The sequence below is a fragment of the Elephas maximus genome, chromosome 4, assembly GCF_024166365.1.
Source record: "Elephas maximus indicus isolate mEleMax1 chromosome 4, mEleMax1 primary haplotype, whole genome shotgun sequence".
NCBI lineage: Eukaryota > Metazoa > Chordata > Mammalia > Proboscidea > Elephantidae > Elephas > Elephas maximus.
Genome location: NC_064822.1, coordinates 80,156,972 through 80,174,006, shown reverse-complemented (window position 1 = coordinate 80,174,006; position 17,035 = coordinate 80,156,972). Strand labels below are relative to the sequence as shown.

Below are 17,035 nucleotides of genomic sequence, written 5' to 3'. Positions count from 1 at the left end.
TCTGGGTTTTGGGTATGTTATGGGAACTTTAGAGGGTAGTAATCAGAAGTGAACAAAATATAGTGAGAGTATCCTCCTGAGGGTGAAGTAAGGTTTTAGTAATGAATTTCCATTTTCTTTTATATTACTATCAAAGGTGTTTTTTTTTTTAATCAAAGTCCTCCACATATTAGAAATTTGTTTCATCAAGAAACTATGTTTGCTTTACTTTTATTGTGTGTGTGTATGGAAATTCAATTATTAACTTTATTTGAGAATGACTATAGTTTATTCAGCATCACAACCACAGAATTAAAGATGCATTTACAACTCAAGTTTGATTGAGTTGATGGTAGACAATGTCTCAAGACAACTAGTTGTTTGATGAACATTAGCTGAAATAGATCTCTCCATAGAACAGTGCTAGCAGATTATTTTTTATTTAATTAATAGGCTTTAGTTTTAGGCCAGTTTTTTATTAACATAAAAATTGAGCAGATAGAACATAAAATTCCTGTGTTCCTCCTCACCTCCCTCACAGTTCATCCTATTATTAACATCTTAAATACAGCATAGTATGCTTGTTATTATTAACTAAAGCCTATAGTTTCATTAAGCTTCACTCTTTGTCTTGTGCAGTTCTCTGGGTTTTGACAAACGCATGATGTCATGCGTTCACTACTCTAAAAATTCATTGTGCTCCACCTAGTAAAAGGAGCCCTGGTGACATGGTGCTTAAGCACTTGGCTGCTGACAGAAAGGTGGATGGTTCAAACTTACCAGACACTCTAAGGGACAAAGATGTGGCAGTCTGCTTCGGTAAAGATTTACAGCCTTGGAAACCCTATGGGGGCAGCTCTATTCTGTCCTGTAGGGTCACTATGAGTCAGAATCAACTCGACGGCAATGGGCCGTCAGTTAATCTTCATCTCCTTTCCCTTAGAACATTTGGCAACCACTGATCTTTGCACGGGCTCTACAGTTTTGTCTTTTCCAGAATGTCATATAGTTGGAATCTTAGAGTTTGTAGCTTTTTCATACTGACTTCTTCTACTTGGCAATATATATTTAAAGTCCTTCTGTCTTTTTGTGTCTTGATGGCTCAACTCTTTCTATGAAAAAATATCCCATTTTACATTTATTTTTAAAGTGCTTAGAATAATGTCTGTCACAGAGAAGCACTGGACTAGTGCCAGTCGTTTTTACTGTTAACATTATTTTCCCCACAGAGGAGAAATTCCTGACATGAACAATATTCTGGATCGAGATGATCTAACGATTATGAAAAGAGCCATCTTTTCAACTCAGGTAATAAAGCAAAAACATGCCTACCATTCCCCATAACTTCTAAATCAGTGTTTTAATTTGTGAGCATATGTGCATTTGGGAAATTTTTTAACCTGAAAAATAGGAAGGGCATTCTTATATATTCATCTAAATGACAACTTTGTATTTTCTCTTCCATGAGTGTTTTGAGGGTTCCGTTTTAAATTGTCGTAAATCTTGTCTTTGTACACAATTACAAAATTCATTTGGAATCCAACTGAAAAACTGTATCTTGCAATAGGAAAAAACCTAAACTTTTCAAAAGGCATAGAATTTTGAGTAGAAAAAATGTGAATGTTTCAAAGTCAAGTGGAATTATTGCAAGAGGGAAAACCGAAGTATGTGCTAGGTGTATTCTGAAGCTTGTGTCGTAACGGTCATAACAGTGAAGCACTGGGCACCTGGTGACAGCCCATTTGGAAGGATCCGGGAGAGTAACTCTTCTTGAGTCAGAATCTCAGGTCACCTTTATACCTCACGTAAGTCCCAGAAGCAGTCAAGAAGTCTAGGCCTTTCATATAGTGGCTGCAGGTGAAAAACAAAAGCTTCATGTATTCAAAATATCCGAAGGAAGTACTTCAGCCCATTGTTTTCCTCTGAAACACAACACTTAGTCATCATCGTTAGTGTCATCTCAGAAGACTGAACGCATAAGGGTTGAATGAAATGTTGCCAATGACTTATTGATGAAATGAGTCACACTTTATTAATTCTCTTCACAAATTGACATTTTCTTCCCTCTTTTCCTTCAGCGACATTCTTTGCCTCCAGTGACCACTCACAACATGATTGACGATGCCACGGATCCCATCCTCAGCACCATTAGACGTATCGGACTTTTCAACAGCCGCACAGACAGAGTCAAGGTAGAACTAATTATTTGCATAGGACCCTTCAAAATTATGTAGAATATATTTTTTGAGAACTTTTAGGAACTTCCCTTATCTGTTTTTGCATCTGGCAGATATATTTTAAATGATAATTCTAAAGAAAATTAATTCTGCTTTCTGTGTTAGGTAATTAGAATATGATGAATATTTTGGAATTAGTCTTAAAAATTGAAGAATATTTATGACTTTGAGTCATAATTCTACCCTTCACTTTTATTGTATAATGCTGTAAACAAGCATAAGAAAATCCCTAAATTTTAATAGGAACAAATATATTCTACAAGTATTAACTTTAATTTAAGAACCCCAGGTTCATCCTGATATAGTGCAATTTGAGTGGATCATGGGAGAAATTTCCAGTTTCAGAGAATGTGGCTGATGGTGATTTTATGTAATTTTCTATAGATCTAATCATTCTTTTGACCCTTGAGATCCTAAAATGACCAGGCACAGTACTAGTTGCTGAGAGTATCTATATGAATAAGACCCGATTTCTGCCCTATTGAGCTTAATCTCTGTAATGTTTACTGACGGCCTCTCATATTCCAGGCACTGTGCTAGGTGTTGGGGACAATGTTGTTGTTGTTGTTGTTAGGTGCCATCAAGTTGATTCTGACTCATAGTGACCCTATGTACAACAGAAAGAAACACTGTCCCGTACTGCACCATCCTTACAATCATTGTTATGCTTGAGCCCATTGGTGCAGCCACTGTGTCAATCCATCTTGTCGAGGATCTTCCTCTTTTTCGCTGACCCCCTACCTTACCAAGCATGATGTCCTTCTGCAGGGACTGGCCCCTTCTGATAACATGTTCAAAATATGTGAGATGAACTCTCACCAGTCTTGCTTCTAATGAGCATTCTGGCTGTATTTCTCCTAAGGCAAATTGTTCTTCAGCAGTCCTTGGTGTATTCAATATTCTTCGCCAACACCATAATTCAAAGGTGTCAATTCTTCTTCAGCCTTCCTTATTCTTATGCTTTTACATGCATATGAGGCGATTGAAAACACCATGGCTTTGGTCAGGTGCACCTTAGTCCTTAAAGAGACATCATTGCTTCTTAACACTTTAAAGAGGTCTTTTGCTGCAGATTTGCCCAATGCAATGTCTTTTAATTTCTTGACTGCTGCTTCCATGGGTGTTGATTGTGAATCCAAGTAAAATGAAATCCTTGACAGTTTCAATCTTTTCTCTGTTTATCGTGATGTTGCTTATTGGTGCAGTTATGAGGATTTATATTTTCCTTATGTTGAGGTGTAGTCCATACTGAAGGCATTTAAATAGAGAACTGCTTGTCCCTACTCAATTCCATTGAACTGTCTTCAAGATCAAATTGTCACAGCTCTTACCCATCATTTCAATTCCCCCCACTCTCCACTTTCTCTTTTCTCTTTCATTTTTAGCAGATGACCTAATTGAGAATTCATTACAAGGGTCCCTCCTTGCTGGCCCCACGTATAGATTCTTACCTGTTCTTGCTTCTTTTCCTTCAGATTCTAAGGGCTGTTCTTGGGATCTCATTCCATCCCACATTCTTAGGAAACTTGCCCTGTTTACCTTCCTTTATATTAGACATTTCTTCTTTAACACTAGCTCTTTCCCTTGCTATCTACAAATATCCCTTAATGTTCTCCACCTTAAAAACAAAACTTTGTTTTAACCGTGTCTCCCTCTGATGTTATTAAATGTTTCTTTCTTGCCTACTCTTCCCTGCAAAACTTCTTGGGGTTAAAAAAAAAAAAAGTGGACACACACGCACAAAGAAATAAAGGCATAGTACCTTGCTGATATTTAATCCACACTTGAAGCACTGAGATCAACTTTGGTCAAATCAGAATTAAGTATTTTATTTTTTATTTTATTTACTGCATTTCTTAAAAAATTGACATTAGCTCAAGGCCTATGCCAACGTACATACCTGTTTGATCATCTGCAAGCTTTTAGAATTCTACAGAGTGGGTTTTAACTCTTGGAGTGGATTGATGTGAGTGTCACCATTTGATTCAGCAAACATTCCAGATTATTTTGAATTTGAGTTCAGTTATCCATCTGCCCTCAGCAGTGCGGTATAGTAAGAAAAGCCCCAGACAGTATATTTCAGGTCTCAACCCTGGGCTACCACGCTCTGAAAATAAACGAGCATCCTGGGACCTTAGTTCCTTCTTGGGGTGAATAAAGTGTCAGACAAGATTTTTTGTCTCCTAGCGATTAAGGAACTGCTGTGAGCCAGGGGCTCTGCTATGGGCTTTTGTATATAGGATCTCATTTAATCCTCTCAGTAACCCTGGGCTGACCTCTAATATCCCTTTCTCAGTCCCAGGTTTCTGTGGTTGGCTGTTTTAGGATGCAGAATGGCTGTCTTCTCGTCTTAGTTGTGCTGTCATTCTGTTTGACTGGGAACAAAAGGAATAAGCCATGGTGTTTTTGTGTTTCAAGATGGGCTTTGGAGAGTATGAGTTTTCCTAAACTTGGAAATGCCAAAGTAGGCACATTGTTTTTCAAATCCTTTTTCCTGTTCTTCCCCAAGAAAGTGCAATGGGCTGCCAATTTGATGCCTGCTCATACAGTCAGTGTCTATGTCTTTTCCTTCTTTTTTCTAGAGTAGTACTGCACTCATAATAGAAACTCAAATCATGTTTTGTGGAGGAAAACTTTTTCTTTGCCATTTCATGATTCTGATGATTGAAAAAAATCACCATTTTTAGGTACTGGCTTTGTATATTTACCATGTTATTTCTTCTTAAGTCTAACTTATCTCGTATTTATGGATCTGCTGAGACATAATTAATGCTTGTAAAGTCCTTATGAATCAGTTGAAACTACAGACCATTTTTTACTTTAATTCTTGGCACATGATGAGATTATAAAGTAATGAAACAAATTTGAAACTTAGTAATTCGATTGCCCTCTTTACATCTCACTTTGTTTATTTCTAAAGTTAGGATAAAAAATGTTTATTCTTCTCATCTCTGTTTCTTAGATTAAATGAATTAAAACGTGTAAAAATTATCTACATAAACCAAAAAAAAGAAAAAAAGAACCCATTGCCTTTGAGTCAATTCTGACTCATTGCAACTCTATAAGACAGAGTAGAATTGCCCCATAGAATTTCCAAGGAGCATCTGGTAGATTTGAACTGTCAACCTTTTTGTTAGTAGCCATAGCTCTTAACCACTACACCATCACGGTTTCCTATCTATATAAAGTGTTATACAAATGTTGTTATCATTCTTATATTAGGTTTTTTCTTCAAAGTAGTCTCTTTGGAAGAATGTATACTTATCCCATGAATAAAAAAGAAAAATGTAATGTTCTTGTCAAAAAAAAAAAGTTTCTTTTTCCTCTCTCCCTTCCTTTTTCTCTTTCCTTCCTGAACAATTCTTTTCTAAAGTTATTAGGCAAGGCAGCACAAGATAGGCACCTGCACTAGAAAGGGACAGATGTTGTGGTGGCTCAGAGAATGGCACCAGAGCCCAAGCAGGATGACAAAGATCCACACGGGGTGGGGCGGGGGTGGGAGTTGGAGAAAAGAAGCCTGTAGCAGGGAGTCAGAGCCAGAGTGTAAAGAGGAGGACATCTGCACATGGGAAGGAGTGGTGGCAGAGAGAGGAGATCAGTTATGCAGATGGGGCTTCATCTAATAAGTAAATAAAGATAATGGAAGCCAGGTATCTCATGTTGGAGAAACCCACTAGCCTACTGCCATTGAGTCAATTCCGACTCACAGTGACCATATGGGACAGGGTAGAATTGCCCCCATAGGGTTTGCAAGGAGCAGCTGGTGAATTCAAACTGCCGGTCTTTTGGTTAGTAGCCATAGCTCTTAACTACTAAGCCACCAGAGCTCCCATGTTGGAGTAAGGAGGTATAAATACAGAAAGGGGAAAAACTAGACTAACCCCTGAGGTATTGAATTACAATTGGAGGTATTAGTATGAAATTGGGGGGAAGGATTGATGGAAAGAAGGAAGGGAGAGAGAGAGAAAGAAAGGAAGGAAGGAGTGAGGGAAGGAAGAAAGAAAGACTGTTCTACGTCATTTGGCTAATTCATACACTGGTTTTGTGAGGGTGATCCCCTCTTTCTCCTCAAGTTGGGAACAAACTGAGAGCTAAGACAAAGGTGTCAGCAGTTAGAAAACCAAATATAATGTTCGTTGTTGATAAAGGCTGGATTGGAGCTTGAGAGTCAAAATTGGCTTTCTGAGGAAAAGTTAAGTCTGCAGAGCAGATACTTTCACCTATACAGGATGAAGAGAAAAAGAGAGAGAAAAAAATCTCCCAGGCTCTTTTCTTTGTTTTTTCCTAATCTCTTTTTTTTTCCCCAAATCTTAAACACAAATATTCTACGATATTGAAGTAACCAAATCATAAGAGATTTTTGGTTTTAATTTAGTTTCTTTTTTTCTCTTTTATTCTCATCTGAATTTTCCTTTATTAGGTGATTTTGCACCCAGAGTTCCTATCCTCCACCAGCCCGTTATTGCCCATGGATTATGAAGAGTTTGTCAGAGGCTGTCATCTCGGGGTATTTCCATCATACTATGAACCCTGGGGCTATACCCCAGGTATGTGACACGTATATATTGTGGAATATTTTGAATTGTTTGCATATTATTTTATTCACATGCATGTAACATTCAAAATTGATATGTAGTTTCTACTAAGGTTTTTATTTTGAAGCTTGTTTTAAAGATAATCTTGATTGGATCTACCTCAGGGGTCAATTTAATGCTTGGTAGATCCTGACCTAAGAATTATGTAAGTAGATGGGGGTGTGGTTGGGCATATATTAGTGGATATCTGAGTTATTACCTCATTGCATTCCAAATACAAAGATTGTTTTATAAAGATCACACATTATTGAGTTATTTCTACTAGTCCCTTCCATTAATGTGAAGAAGAAATTTGACTGCAAGCAGGGCTAATGTGAGAAAAATGATCTAGTAATATTGCTTTCTAAAACTTATTTCAGAAGAATACTTTTAAAGAAAAATTAACAGCTGTACTTAATTTTTAATAGGTAATACATTCACATAGTTAAAGAAAGAAATAGTGTAAAAATATGTATAATGAAAAGTCTTCTTCACACCCTTGTTTCTCAAAAAAAGAGGTACTTCAAAGAAAAAAAAAAAGACAATTCAGTGTGTAGGTATTGTGATCAATGCTGTAATTCCATCCAGAAGCTTTCATCCCCCAATTTTTTCATTACAGGTGGTGTATTCTCAAAGCCACTATCTACTTTTCTTCTCTGGCCCCTACTAGCTTGGTTGTCATTAGTGTCAAAGAGATCAGTTTTTATTTGTACGGAAATTTCTAATTCTAAGGGAAGAAGTACTTTAAATACACACCAATGCAAAGAAAACTATCATGACTTTTCCATCTCTCGTTAGTAACCAGAGATTTTCCTTCTGCTTTAGATACAATTCCATTTATGTTTTTAAAAGAAAAGGTTCAGGAAACATTTTTATTTATAGTTGGTAGAATTAATGTTGCCTTCTACATCTCAATGCCATCGTTGATATAAAGCCAAAACAAATGGACAGTGTGGTCACGGTTAAGTGGATCATTGGCTGAATTACAAAGAAAAAGAACTTTTCAAATATTTGCTTTCTGATCCCAAAACTTAAATACAGAACTTTAAATTCTACATAAATCAGATCCTATAATCTTTATGCTTTATAGCATGCTTAGTGTCTCACATCTTTTGATATAATGTCCTCTTCTACTGCTCCAGGTTCCACCAAAAATAACTAACTATTAAAACATCTTGGAGAAAACAGACAAAAGTTTACCACTTCTTGTAACATGACACAGAACAGTTATTTATCTGACTCCTCTATCTCTCTTGTAGTTCTAAAACTTGCTGTTGATATCAGTCCCACTTTTGTGAATGACCACATAAATATCTTAAATTGTTTAGAACTGAGTATCTTTTGAGATGCATAAACTCTCACTTCATTGCTGAATTTAATATTTTGTTGTTGACCCTTGCTTCTATTATTTCTAGTAAGTAATACAATTAATTGTTGAAAGTATCGAGGGCAGAGGAGAGTAAATCCAAATACATGAGTGACTGAGGGAATATGAGAAATCATTTATGTTGGGTAAAGAACATGTCACATAACTAACAACAAATCCTCCACAAAAAATGTCATTTTATAGGACAAAGTTAAACTTAATAAGCAAAAACGATAAGGAAAATACATCCAGTGTTCTAAGATAAACGTTACAGAGGAGACGTTACAAAAGATAAACAGCAGAAAGAGCTTGAGGAAAACTCCATAGTGAATAAATCATTCTGTTTAAAATTAACTGACTCAAGTTGGCCATTCCTTACCCGACCTTGTATTGTTACAGATATAACAAGACCGCTGGTGGTATAAGTTTGCCATTACCATATTAGATAACTCTTTTTTTTTTTGCAAATAATCGTTCTTTGTGAGATCAGGTATGACTCATCTCAGAAAGCATTCATTAAACCTGTGTTTTGTGTTCTGAGAGAACCTGTTGGATATCAACACTTATTTCATTAAATTCATTTAATGAATATTTACTGTGCTTACATGAGTATGGTACTTGACATTTTACTGCAGAATGTTAATGAGTATTTAATAAAAAAAAAAAAAAAACAAGGATCTGTGAACTTCATGAAATTTCAGGTGAAATTGTGTACATATATTTGTATGAGATTTTTTTCTGGGGATGAGTTCCAGGGTTTTCATCAGATTCTTAAAGGGTCATTGATCCTCATCCACTTTCCCCCTCCCCACCCCAAAATGATTAGAGAACCACTGCTCCCTGGCTATAGAGCTAAGCCACGAGGGAATGTTTGCAGAGCACCAGATAAGGCCACTGTCTAAGTGATATTACTTTATAGATAATGGGAGATCTTTTTTCTTTTTCCATACATCCCCATTACCCAATCAAGAATGATTTCATAATCAAATATAAATTCCTTCTTTAAAATGCAGACATGTCAAGAGTAGTAACTTTTTAAACACAAAGCATATATTTTCTGAAAAATAAGTTTTTACTAAACTGGAAGGAGGACTGAAAGAGACCATGAGTTCACTGAGCATCTGAGAAAGCAGAAGGGAGAAGCTGGTTGTGTCCAAAGCATACTTAACCTACCTCATTATCTTTCCAAGTACTTAGAAACACGGGCTATGTATAGTGCAAAAAATAAACCAACTGGTGTTAGAGAGGCTACATAGCTTGGCAGTTACAAGCAAGAGCTCTACAGCTGGGGTGCCTAGCTTCAAATTCCAACTCTACAACTTCCCTGGCTTTGTGAAGTTGGGCAAGTTATTTAAACTTTCTGAGCTTCCATTTCTTCACCTGTAAAATGGGGTTAATGATTGGCTAACTTCACATGGTTGTTCAGAAGTTTAGATGAGTTAATACCTGTGAAGGGCTTAGGACAGTGCCTGGCACAAAGTTAACACCATCATTACTTGGTGGGCCAGGGCTTTTTTCACCCCTTCACGCCTGAGAGATATAGGAGCTAATCTGAATCCAAGCCTTTGTCTATGTCTTCTGGCAGCTGAATGCACTGTGATGGGTATCCCCAGTGTGACAACAAACCTCTCTGGCTTTGGCTGTTTCATGCAGGAGCACGTGGCTGATCCTGCTGCATATGGTAAGGTTTTCATCATTACTCCAACCCTGGGAGAAGGGAGCTTCAGCCAGACAAAACACAGGGTCTTTCTAGAGCCAAACTCTAAAGCTATCCTGATAATTAAACTGGTGTTTATGTTTTTGTTTAATTAAAAGTAGCTGTAATTATGTGATCCATGGATAATAGCATTTGTAGAATGCTATGAGCTTTAAAGATGTAGCACAAAAGTCAAACTAAAAAAGGAGCACTAAGCTTGGGCAATACCTTGTCCTTTCACCTTTTTTTCCTCTGAGCAGGTTTGGCTCTCTGCTTCCTAGATGTCATCTTACAATAACCAGGGTCTTACCCAACCAGTAGCCATAGAGTCAATTGTAACGCCTGGCGATCCCACGTGTGTCAGAGTAGAACTGTGTTCCATAGGGTTTTCAAGGGCTGATTTTTCGGAAGTAGATTGCCAGGACTTTCTCCCCACATGCCTCTAGGTGGACTAGAACCACCCACCCTTTGGTTAGAAGCATGTTAACTGTTTGCACCACCCAGGGACTTCAGGCAGGGTCTTATAGTACCTATATCATCGCTCAATGGTACTGTTTCATGCAGGAGCACGTGGCTGATCCTACTGCAAAATTCACTTATATTGTTTAAGATGGCAGAATAATTTGCAAAACACCATCTATGTCCTATAGGGTTGCTATGAGTCAGAATCAATTTGACGGCAACAGGTTAAGTTTTTTTTTTTTTTGGTTAATAACTAATGTCCTTGTTGCCTAGCAGCAAGTAAAGTTAGAATGGGATGAATTCTCTGCCTACACATTGCCAATGCCCTTGGGTCTTTTCCAGTTGCACTGTCAAGGTTCCGCATTCCTCAGGCTAGAGCTGTGGTTCTCAGCCATGGCTGCACAGTGGAAACACTGAGAAGCTTAAAAACCCTGATACCTAGGTCCTACCTTTGGAGATTATGGCTAATGAGTGGCCCTGTTGAGAATCACTGATTCAGGGTGTCCTATACTGCCAGATTTTTCCAGCCAGGCCTACTTTGTTGGCTGTGTTGGTGACAGTTGCACACCATTAGAAAAAGATTATAGAGGAAATAAAACCTTGGAAGGGAAAAAATAAAGCAGAGGCAATATGGCACACAGAGAGTGGATAATGCAAGTGATCTAAGGTATAATCAGAGAGATAATGGGGAATAAGACAAAAAATGCTTTAGAATTAGCTCTACTTTTACCCATCCTTTGTTTTTTATGCCCTTCAGGTATTTACATTGTTGACAGGAGGTTCTGTTCTCCAGATGATTCTTGCAACCAGCTGACTAAGTTTCTCTATGGATTTTGCAAACAGTCACGCCGCCAAAGAATTATCCAGAGAAACCGAACTGAGAGGCTCTCAGATCTTCTGGATTGGAGATACTTAGTCAGAGTAAGCAAGTTTGTTATAATCACGGAGGACCACTTTCAGAATTGCACTGCAATATGAAGTGTTGATTCTAGTCATAATCTGTAAAGTCAATTCAATAGTTAAAATGTTAAAATCTCAGTGATGTTTTCCTGTACTTTTTCGCTTATTATGAGCTTGCAAAGTCCTAAACCTAACCCTTCATATTTACTCTGAGTCCACAACTATAAATCCATCAAGATCTAGTACTAATCTTACTAGCTATTCTCTTGTCATTGCTTAACTTGATTATTACAGGTATGCATAAATGTTAAACGAAAAATTTTAAGGAAAAAATTTTTTAATTTTAATTTAATTTAAAAAGTTTTTAAAAATGTTTAAGGAAAACATCAAGAGTTCCTATGTTGTTTCACTCTAGAGAGATATGATCATATTAATCAATTAAGCCTAATCAATAAATAGAGAAAAGATTGATGTTGCCAAGGACTTCATTTTACTTGGATCCACAATCAACACCCGTGGAAGTAGCAGTCAAGAAATCAAAAGATGCATTGCATTTGGCAAATCTGCTGCAAAAGACCTCTTTAAAGTGTTAAAAAGCAATGATGTCACCTTGAAGGCTAAGGTGCGCCTGACCCAAGCCATGTTTTCAAGTGCGTCATGTGCATGTGAATGACAATGAACAAGGAAGGCCAAAGAAGAATTGACGCCTGTGAATTTCGGTGTTGGTGAAGAATATTTAATATACCATCGACTGCTAAAAGAACGTACAAACCTGTCTTGGAAGAAGTACAGCTTGGAAGCAAGGATGGCAAGACTTCGTCTCACGTATTTTGTACATGTTATCAGAAGGGACTCAACGGCAACAGGTTATCAGAAGGGACTAGTCCCTGGAGAGGGACAGCATGCTTGCTAAATAACAGAGGGTCAGCGAAAGAGAAGAAGACAGTCAAGGAGAGAGACTGACACGGTGGCTTCAACAATGAGCTCAAGCATAGCAACAATAGTGAGGATGGCACAGGATGAGGCAGTGTTTCAGTCTTGCACATAGGGTCACTATGAGTTGGAAGCAACTGGACAACACCTAACAACAACGATATTAATCAATTACAGTGGGGAGTGAGAATAACAGTGTTTTCAAAGTGACAAGGACAGAAAATACCTCCTTACAACCATAAGATAAATTCATAAGCACCAAGATGTTCCCATATGTTAGCACTGGATGATTTAATAAAAAATAAATGGACTTTGCCTTCACATAATTAAATATATCTACTTACATACTGCAAACCCTGGTGGCATAGTAGTTAAGAGCTGTGGCTGCTGACAAAAAGGTTGGAAGTTTGAATCCACCAGGCATTCCATGGAAACTCTATAGGGCGGTTCTACTTTGCCCTATAGGGTCACTATGGGTCAGAATCGACTTGAAGGCTATGGGTTTGGTTTTGGTTACTTACATACCATTAACCTCTCCTGACCAAATGAGAAATGCTACCATTTGTTGAGGATCTATACACACTAATACCAGTGCTCATCACAACACTGGATGATTCATTTTACTATCTCCATTTTGTAATGAAAACAGAAAGATAAGGCCCTTAGAAGTTATGTTTCTTATCTCAGGTCAGAAAAACAAACAAACAAAAAAAATACACCAAACTCATTGCCATCATGTGGATTCCAATCATAGCAACACTATAGGACAGAGTAGAACTGCCCCATAGGATTTCCAAGGAGCACCTGGTGGATTTGAACTGCCAGCCTTTTGGTTAGCAGCCATAACCCTTAACCACCACACCACCAGGGTTTCCATCTGAGGTCAGAGGCAGGATTTAAATCCAGTTTGTTGGACTCTCCGGGCCCCATCTTTTTTCCATGGCACACTGCCTCTCCATCGAATGCAGGTAGTGTTCTCAGTTGCCTTAGTGCTCAATGCAGGGGTCAGTATGGCCAGTTACCCACCCCCCCAACTTCCATAATATTTCTTTGCTTATGAGTTTAAAAATAATAAAACTACGAATTGTCATTTGCGTTCTGATTCTCAAACTTAAGAGTAGGTTCTGCTACCTTTTTTTAAAAAAGCATATTTCATAACTAGGAGAATAGTTTTATATAATAGCTTGGATATTGATATGGCTAAATCCTTTTTTTAACACGGAAATTGGCTTTCTGTTGTATAGTATTACCAGCACGCCAGGCATCTGACATTGAGCAGAGCTTTTCCAGATAAATTCCATATGGAACCAACAGCACCACCAACGGTAAATATTCTATGCATGGTTTATTTGTTTTGAAACCTAAACTTCTTATTTATGATAATTTCTAATGATACCTTTTAATTTTGGAGTAGCTAAAAACACAAACTATCATACTTCTTCATGGTTGCATCAAAGCAGAGTAGAGGAACTAATAGCCCTATAGATGGGGTGAGCAGAGAGCTAACTGATATCATTGGAAGGGCACCTCCATACTATCCGTTGTAAACTTCTCTCTTCCTTATTGCTTGAAACTACTCCATTACACATGCATTCTTTTGGGAATTGTTCAAAAATAAACTGAGCTGCCTTAGCAGGAGGTCAATTTGCCATCCAAGGAAGTGTTTAAATACAGGGTGACCACTTGACTAGAGGAATGTAAAGTGAATTCAAGTCCAATAGGAGGAATTGGACTAGATGAGCATTTATGTCCCATTTTGTAGTGCCCACTAGAGGCAGGGACCATCTTATAAGGTTCAGTTAAAACCCGAAACCAAACCCGTTGTCTTCGAGTCATTTCTGACTGGGGTTCAATTACACATTTAAAAGTACGAGATTACCATAGTCCACATTTGTCATCTAATTCACTTAGATATAAGATCGGGAACATAGACTGTAAGCAGTCATTTCTCTTCAGGGGGAGGAGTCCTTGTAGCAGTCTACACAGCCATCTAGAAGCTACTCTTCTTTGCCTCTCCTCCCCCTACTCACCAGGTAAAACAGCTCAACATGAAGATGAGACCCATACCATTGGGTATGCGATCCACCTTAGCTTGGAAGCTCCATACCCAGCGGAAGTTGGTTTCTCTTGTAGATCTCCACAGACAAGCTTTCATGCTCCCCACATGGAATATGCCTACAACATGCATCCCTGAATTCAGGGATCCCCAAAAGCTAGGCTCTCCACCACCACCAAGTATTTATAGATCGTCTGAGTTCAAATATAAATTATCACTCAGAATCGCTTTACCATACACAATTTTGCCTTATAACACAACAGATAATTCCACCTATATTAGCTTTCCAGGGAAACAGATCTAGAAAGTTAACCCAAGGTCAAATTTATACCAAAAGAGAAAGCACTTTCTCTTTTATCTACAAATTCCAATTCCAAAGTTTATGGTTATAGCATTCAGAGAGTTAATTGTTTAGAAGCAGTCACTCCACCTAATGATAATTCAGCTATATTTATCCATTTATCTACTTAAAATTCTTTGCCATCGAGCCGATTCCAACTCATAGGGACCCTATAGGACAGAGTAGAACTGCCCCATAGAGTTTACAAGGAGTGTCTGGTGGATTTGAACTGCCGACCTTTTGGTTAGCAGCCGTTGCACTTAACCACTATGCCACCAGGGTTTCCTTTATCTACTTGGTCGACTAATATGTATTGAGCACCTACTCTGAGCCAGATCCTAGATGCAGGACCCATTCATTTTTTGTTCTGCTTTCAGGAAAAGCATCTGAAGCTTGAAATGACTGTACGTGTATGGCATTATAATAATGCATACGAATAATTAAAATACAGAGTGGCGAGTGCTATAACACTTTATACATTTGTCCCCTGCTGCAAACATGTGTCCTCCTAGAGGGCAGGGAGCACGTTATTCATGTTTGTTGCCTCAGTGGGATTACTGTGTCTGACACATAGTTAGTACTCAGTAGGTCCTTATTAAATGAATTATCTCCATGAATCTTAGTTAGACGGGCATTCTGGTTAAACCTAGAGATATTTGCTTATTGACTGAAATAACAGCAATTAATGGAAATTCTGTGGCATGTCCAGGCTTCCAAGTCCTAAAATTTTGTTGAGTAAATCCAAAGCATGACCCAGAGCCTGGAGCTAGCAGCAATGTACCATGGCAGTTGAGATTAAAGGCTCTGGCATCATCACAGCTCTGGACCAAATCTTGGCTCTGACATTTATGTGCTGTGTGACCTTGGGCAACTCATTTCACCTCTCTAAGCCTCAGTTAGGAAACCCTGGTGGTGTAGTGGTTAAGTGCTCCAGCTGCTAACCAAAGGGTCGGCAGTTTGAATCCGCCAGGCGCTCCTTGGAAACTCTATGGGGCAGTTCTACTCTGTCCTATAGGGTCAGTATGAGTCGGAATCGACTCAACAGCACTGGGTTTGGTTTGGTTTTTGAAGCCTCAGTTATTCTTCTGTAAAATGGGAGGAACAAATTTACCAGAGTATGAGTACAAAGATTAAATAAGAACATTTATACAGCAACTGGCACATATTAGTACTTGCTAAGGGATAGCTGTATATGTAATTAAACTTTCTTGAGTGTGGTGGTAACAGAATCAAAATAAATCAAACTTAATAGTACCTGAATATAGCACAAAAAATATCCAATTATGTATTTTATTAAATGAGCATGCACAGTGTTTACATCATTGACAAACTTGAAGTCATTGTAACATTTGTGTCCTGTTTGTGTCTTTGGCAGACAGAGGGATTTAAATACCCGAGGCCTCCCTCAGTAGCACCTTCTCCTTCAGGGTCTCAGGCCTCCAGCCCTCAGAGCAGTGATGTGGAAGATGATGAGGATGAGAGATACAATGAGGAAGAGGAGGCTGAAAGGGATCGGTTGAATTTCAAGTCGCCATTTTCTCTGGGTCAAGTTCCTCATGGCAAGAAAAAGCTACATGGTGAATATAAGAACTGAATTCCTCACTTGCTGAACAGAGCTAATTCAATAACAGCATAAGAATAATGATTATTTAAAGGAATGAAAATGCCATAAACGTCATCTTCTTCTAAGTGTTACAACAGAATTTAATCTGTGCCCAAAAAGTGAAGATTAAGTGTGGCATTTTGGAAATTCTTAAAATAAAATCCTGGTTATTTTCCCCAGCTTCCCTTTCCCCAGTAAATTTAGGCAGAGGGAGGGGTTTTAATTAAAGAAGAGAAGACTGAAATCATTTTTTAAATATCATAGTTGTTTTAAGCAATACGATTCTTTCTTCTACTATTGTTTATGTTTATCATCACTGTGACTCTTTGCCTCGTATTTATACAGCTTCTATGCCTACAAACAAGTCTCTCATTTTTTCCCTGAAAGATCTCATCTTAGCCATGAATGTCCACTACCTACATTTTTAAAATAAAAGGTTGGCAGTTCAAACCTACCCAGAGGCTCTGTGAGAGAAAGGCCTGGTGATCTGATTCCATAAAGATTACAGCCAAGAAAATGCTATGGAGAAGGTCTTATCTGTCACATGGGGTCATTATGAGTCAGAACTGGCTTGATGGCACCAACAACAACACAGGTCTTTCAATAGGAGTCCCTGGGTGGTGCAAATGATTAAGTATTTGGTTAAATACTAATCAACAGATTGGCAGTTTTAACCCACCCAGAGGTGCCTGAGAGGAAAGGCCTGGTGAACTATTTTCAAAAGGGCACAGCCTTGAAAATCCTAAGAGGTGCAGTTCTACCGTGCTTGCCATTAGCTGGAACTGATTAGACAGCAACAGATTAGCACTTTCAATGAGCGTTTGCATTTTACACAAGTCAGAACCATGAATTTATATCTAGCTTTTCAGAGAATCAGAATCCACAAGAA

The 17,035-nt window shown here is 38.1% G+C and overlaps 1 protein-coding gene across 1 annotated transcript in view; it reads left to right on the top strand.

The window, feature by feature from the left end:
* The window catches only part of GYS2 (glycogen synthase 2), a 51,484-nt gene extending 35,347 nt beyond the window's left edge, over positions 1-16,137 (top strand). Inside the window, exons 10-16 of the mRNA XM_049881513.1 lie at positions 1,209-1,287; positions 2,058-2,171; positions 6,637-6,763; positions 9,742-9,837; positions 11,072-11,235; positions 13,392-13,472; positions 15,919-16,137. Of these exons, the coding sequence (XP_049737470.1) occupies positions 1,209-1,287; positions 2,058-2,171; positions 6,637-6,763; positions 9,742-9,837; positions 11,072-11,235; positions 13,392-13,472; positions 15,919-16,137 (880 nt within the window). The remainder of the gene's footprint in view (positions 1-1,208; positions 1,288-2,057; positions 2,172-6,636; positions 6,764-9,741; positions 9,838-11,071; positions 11,236-13,391; positions 13,473-15,918) is intronic.
* The last annotated feature ends 898 nt before the right edge of the window (positions 16,138-17,035 follow it).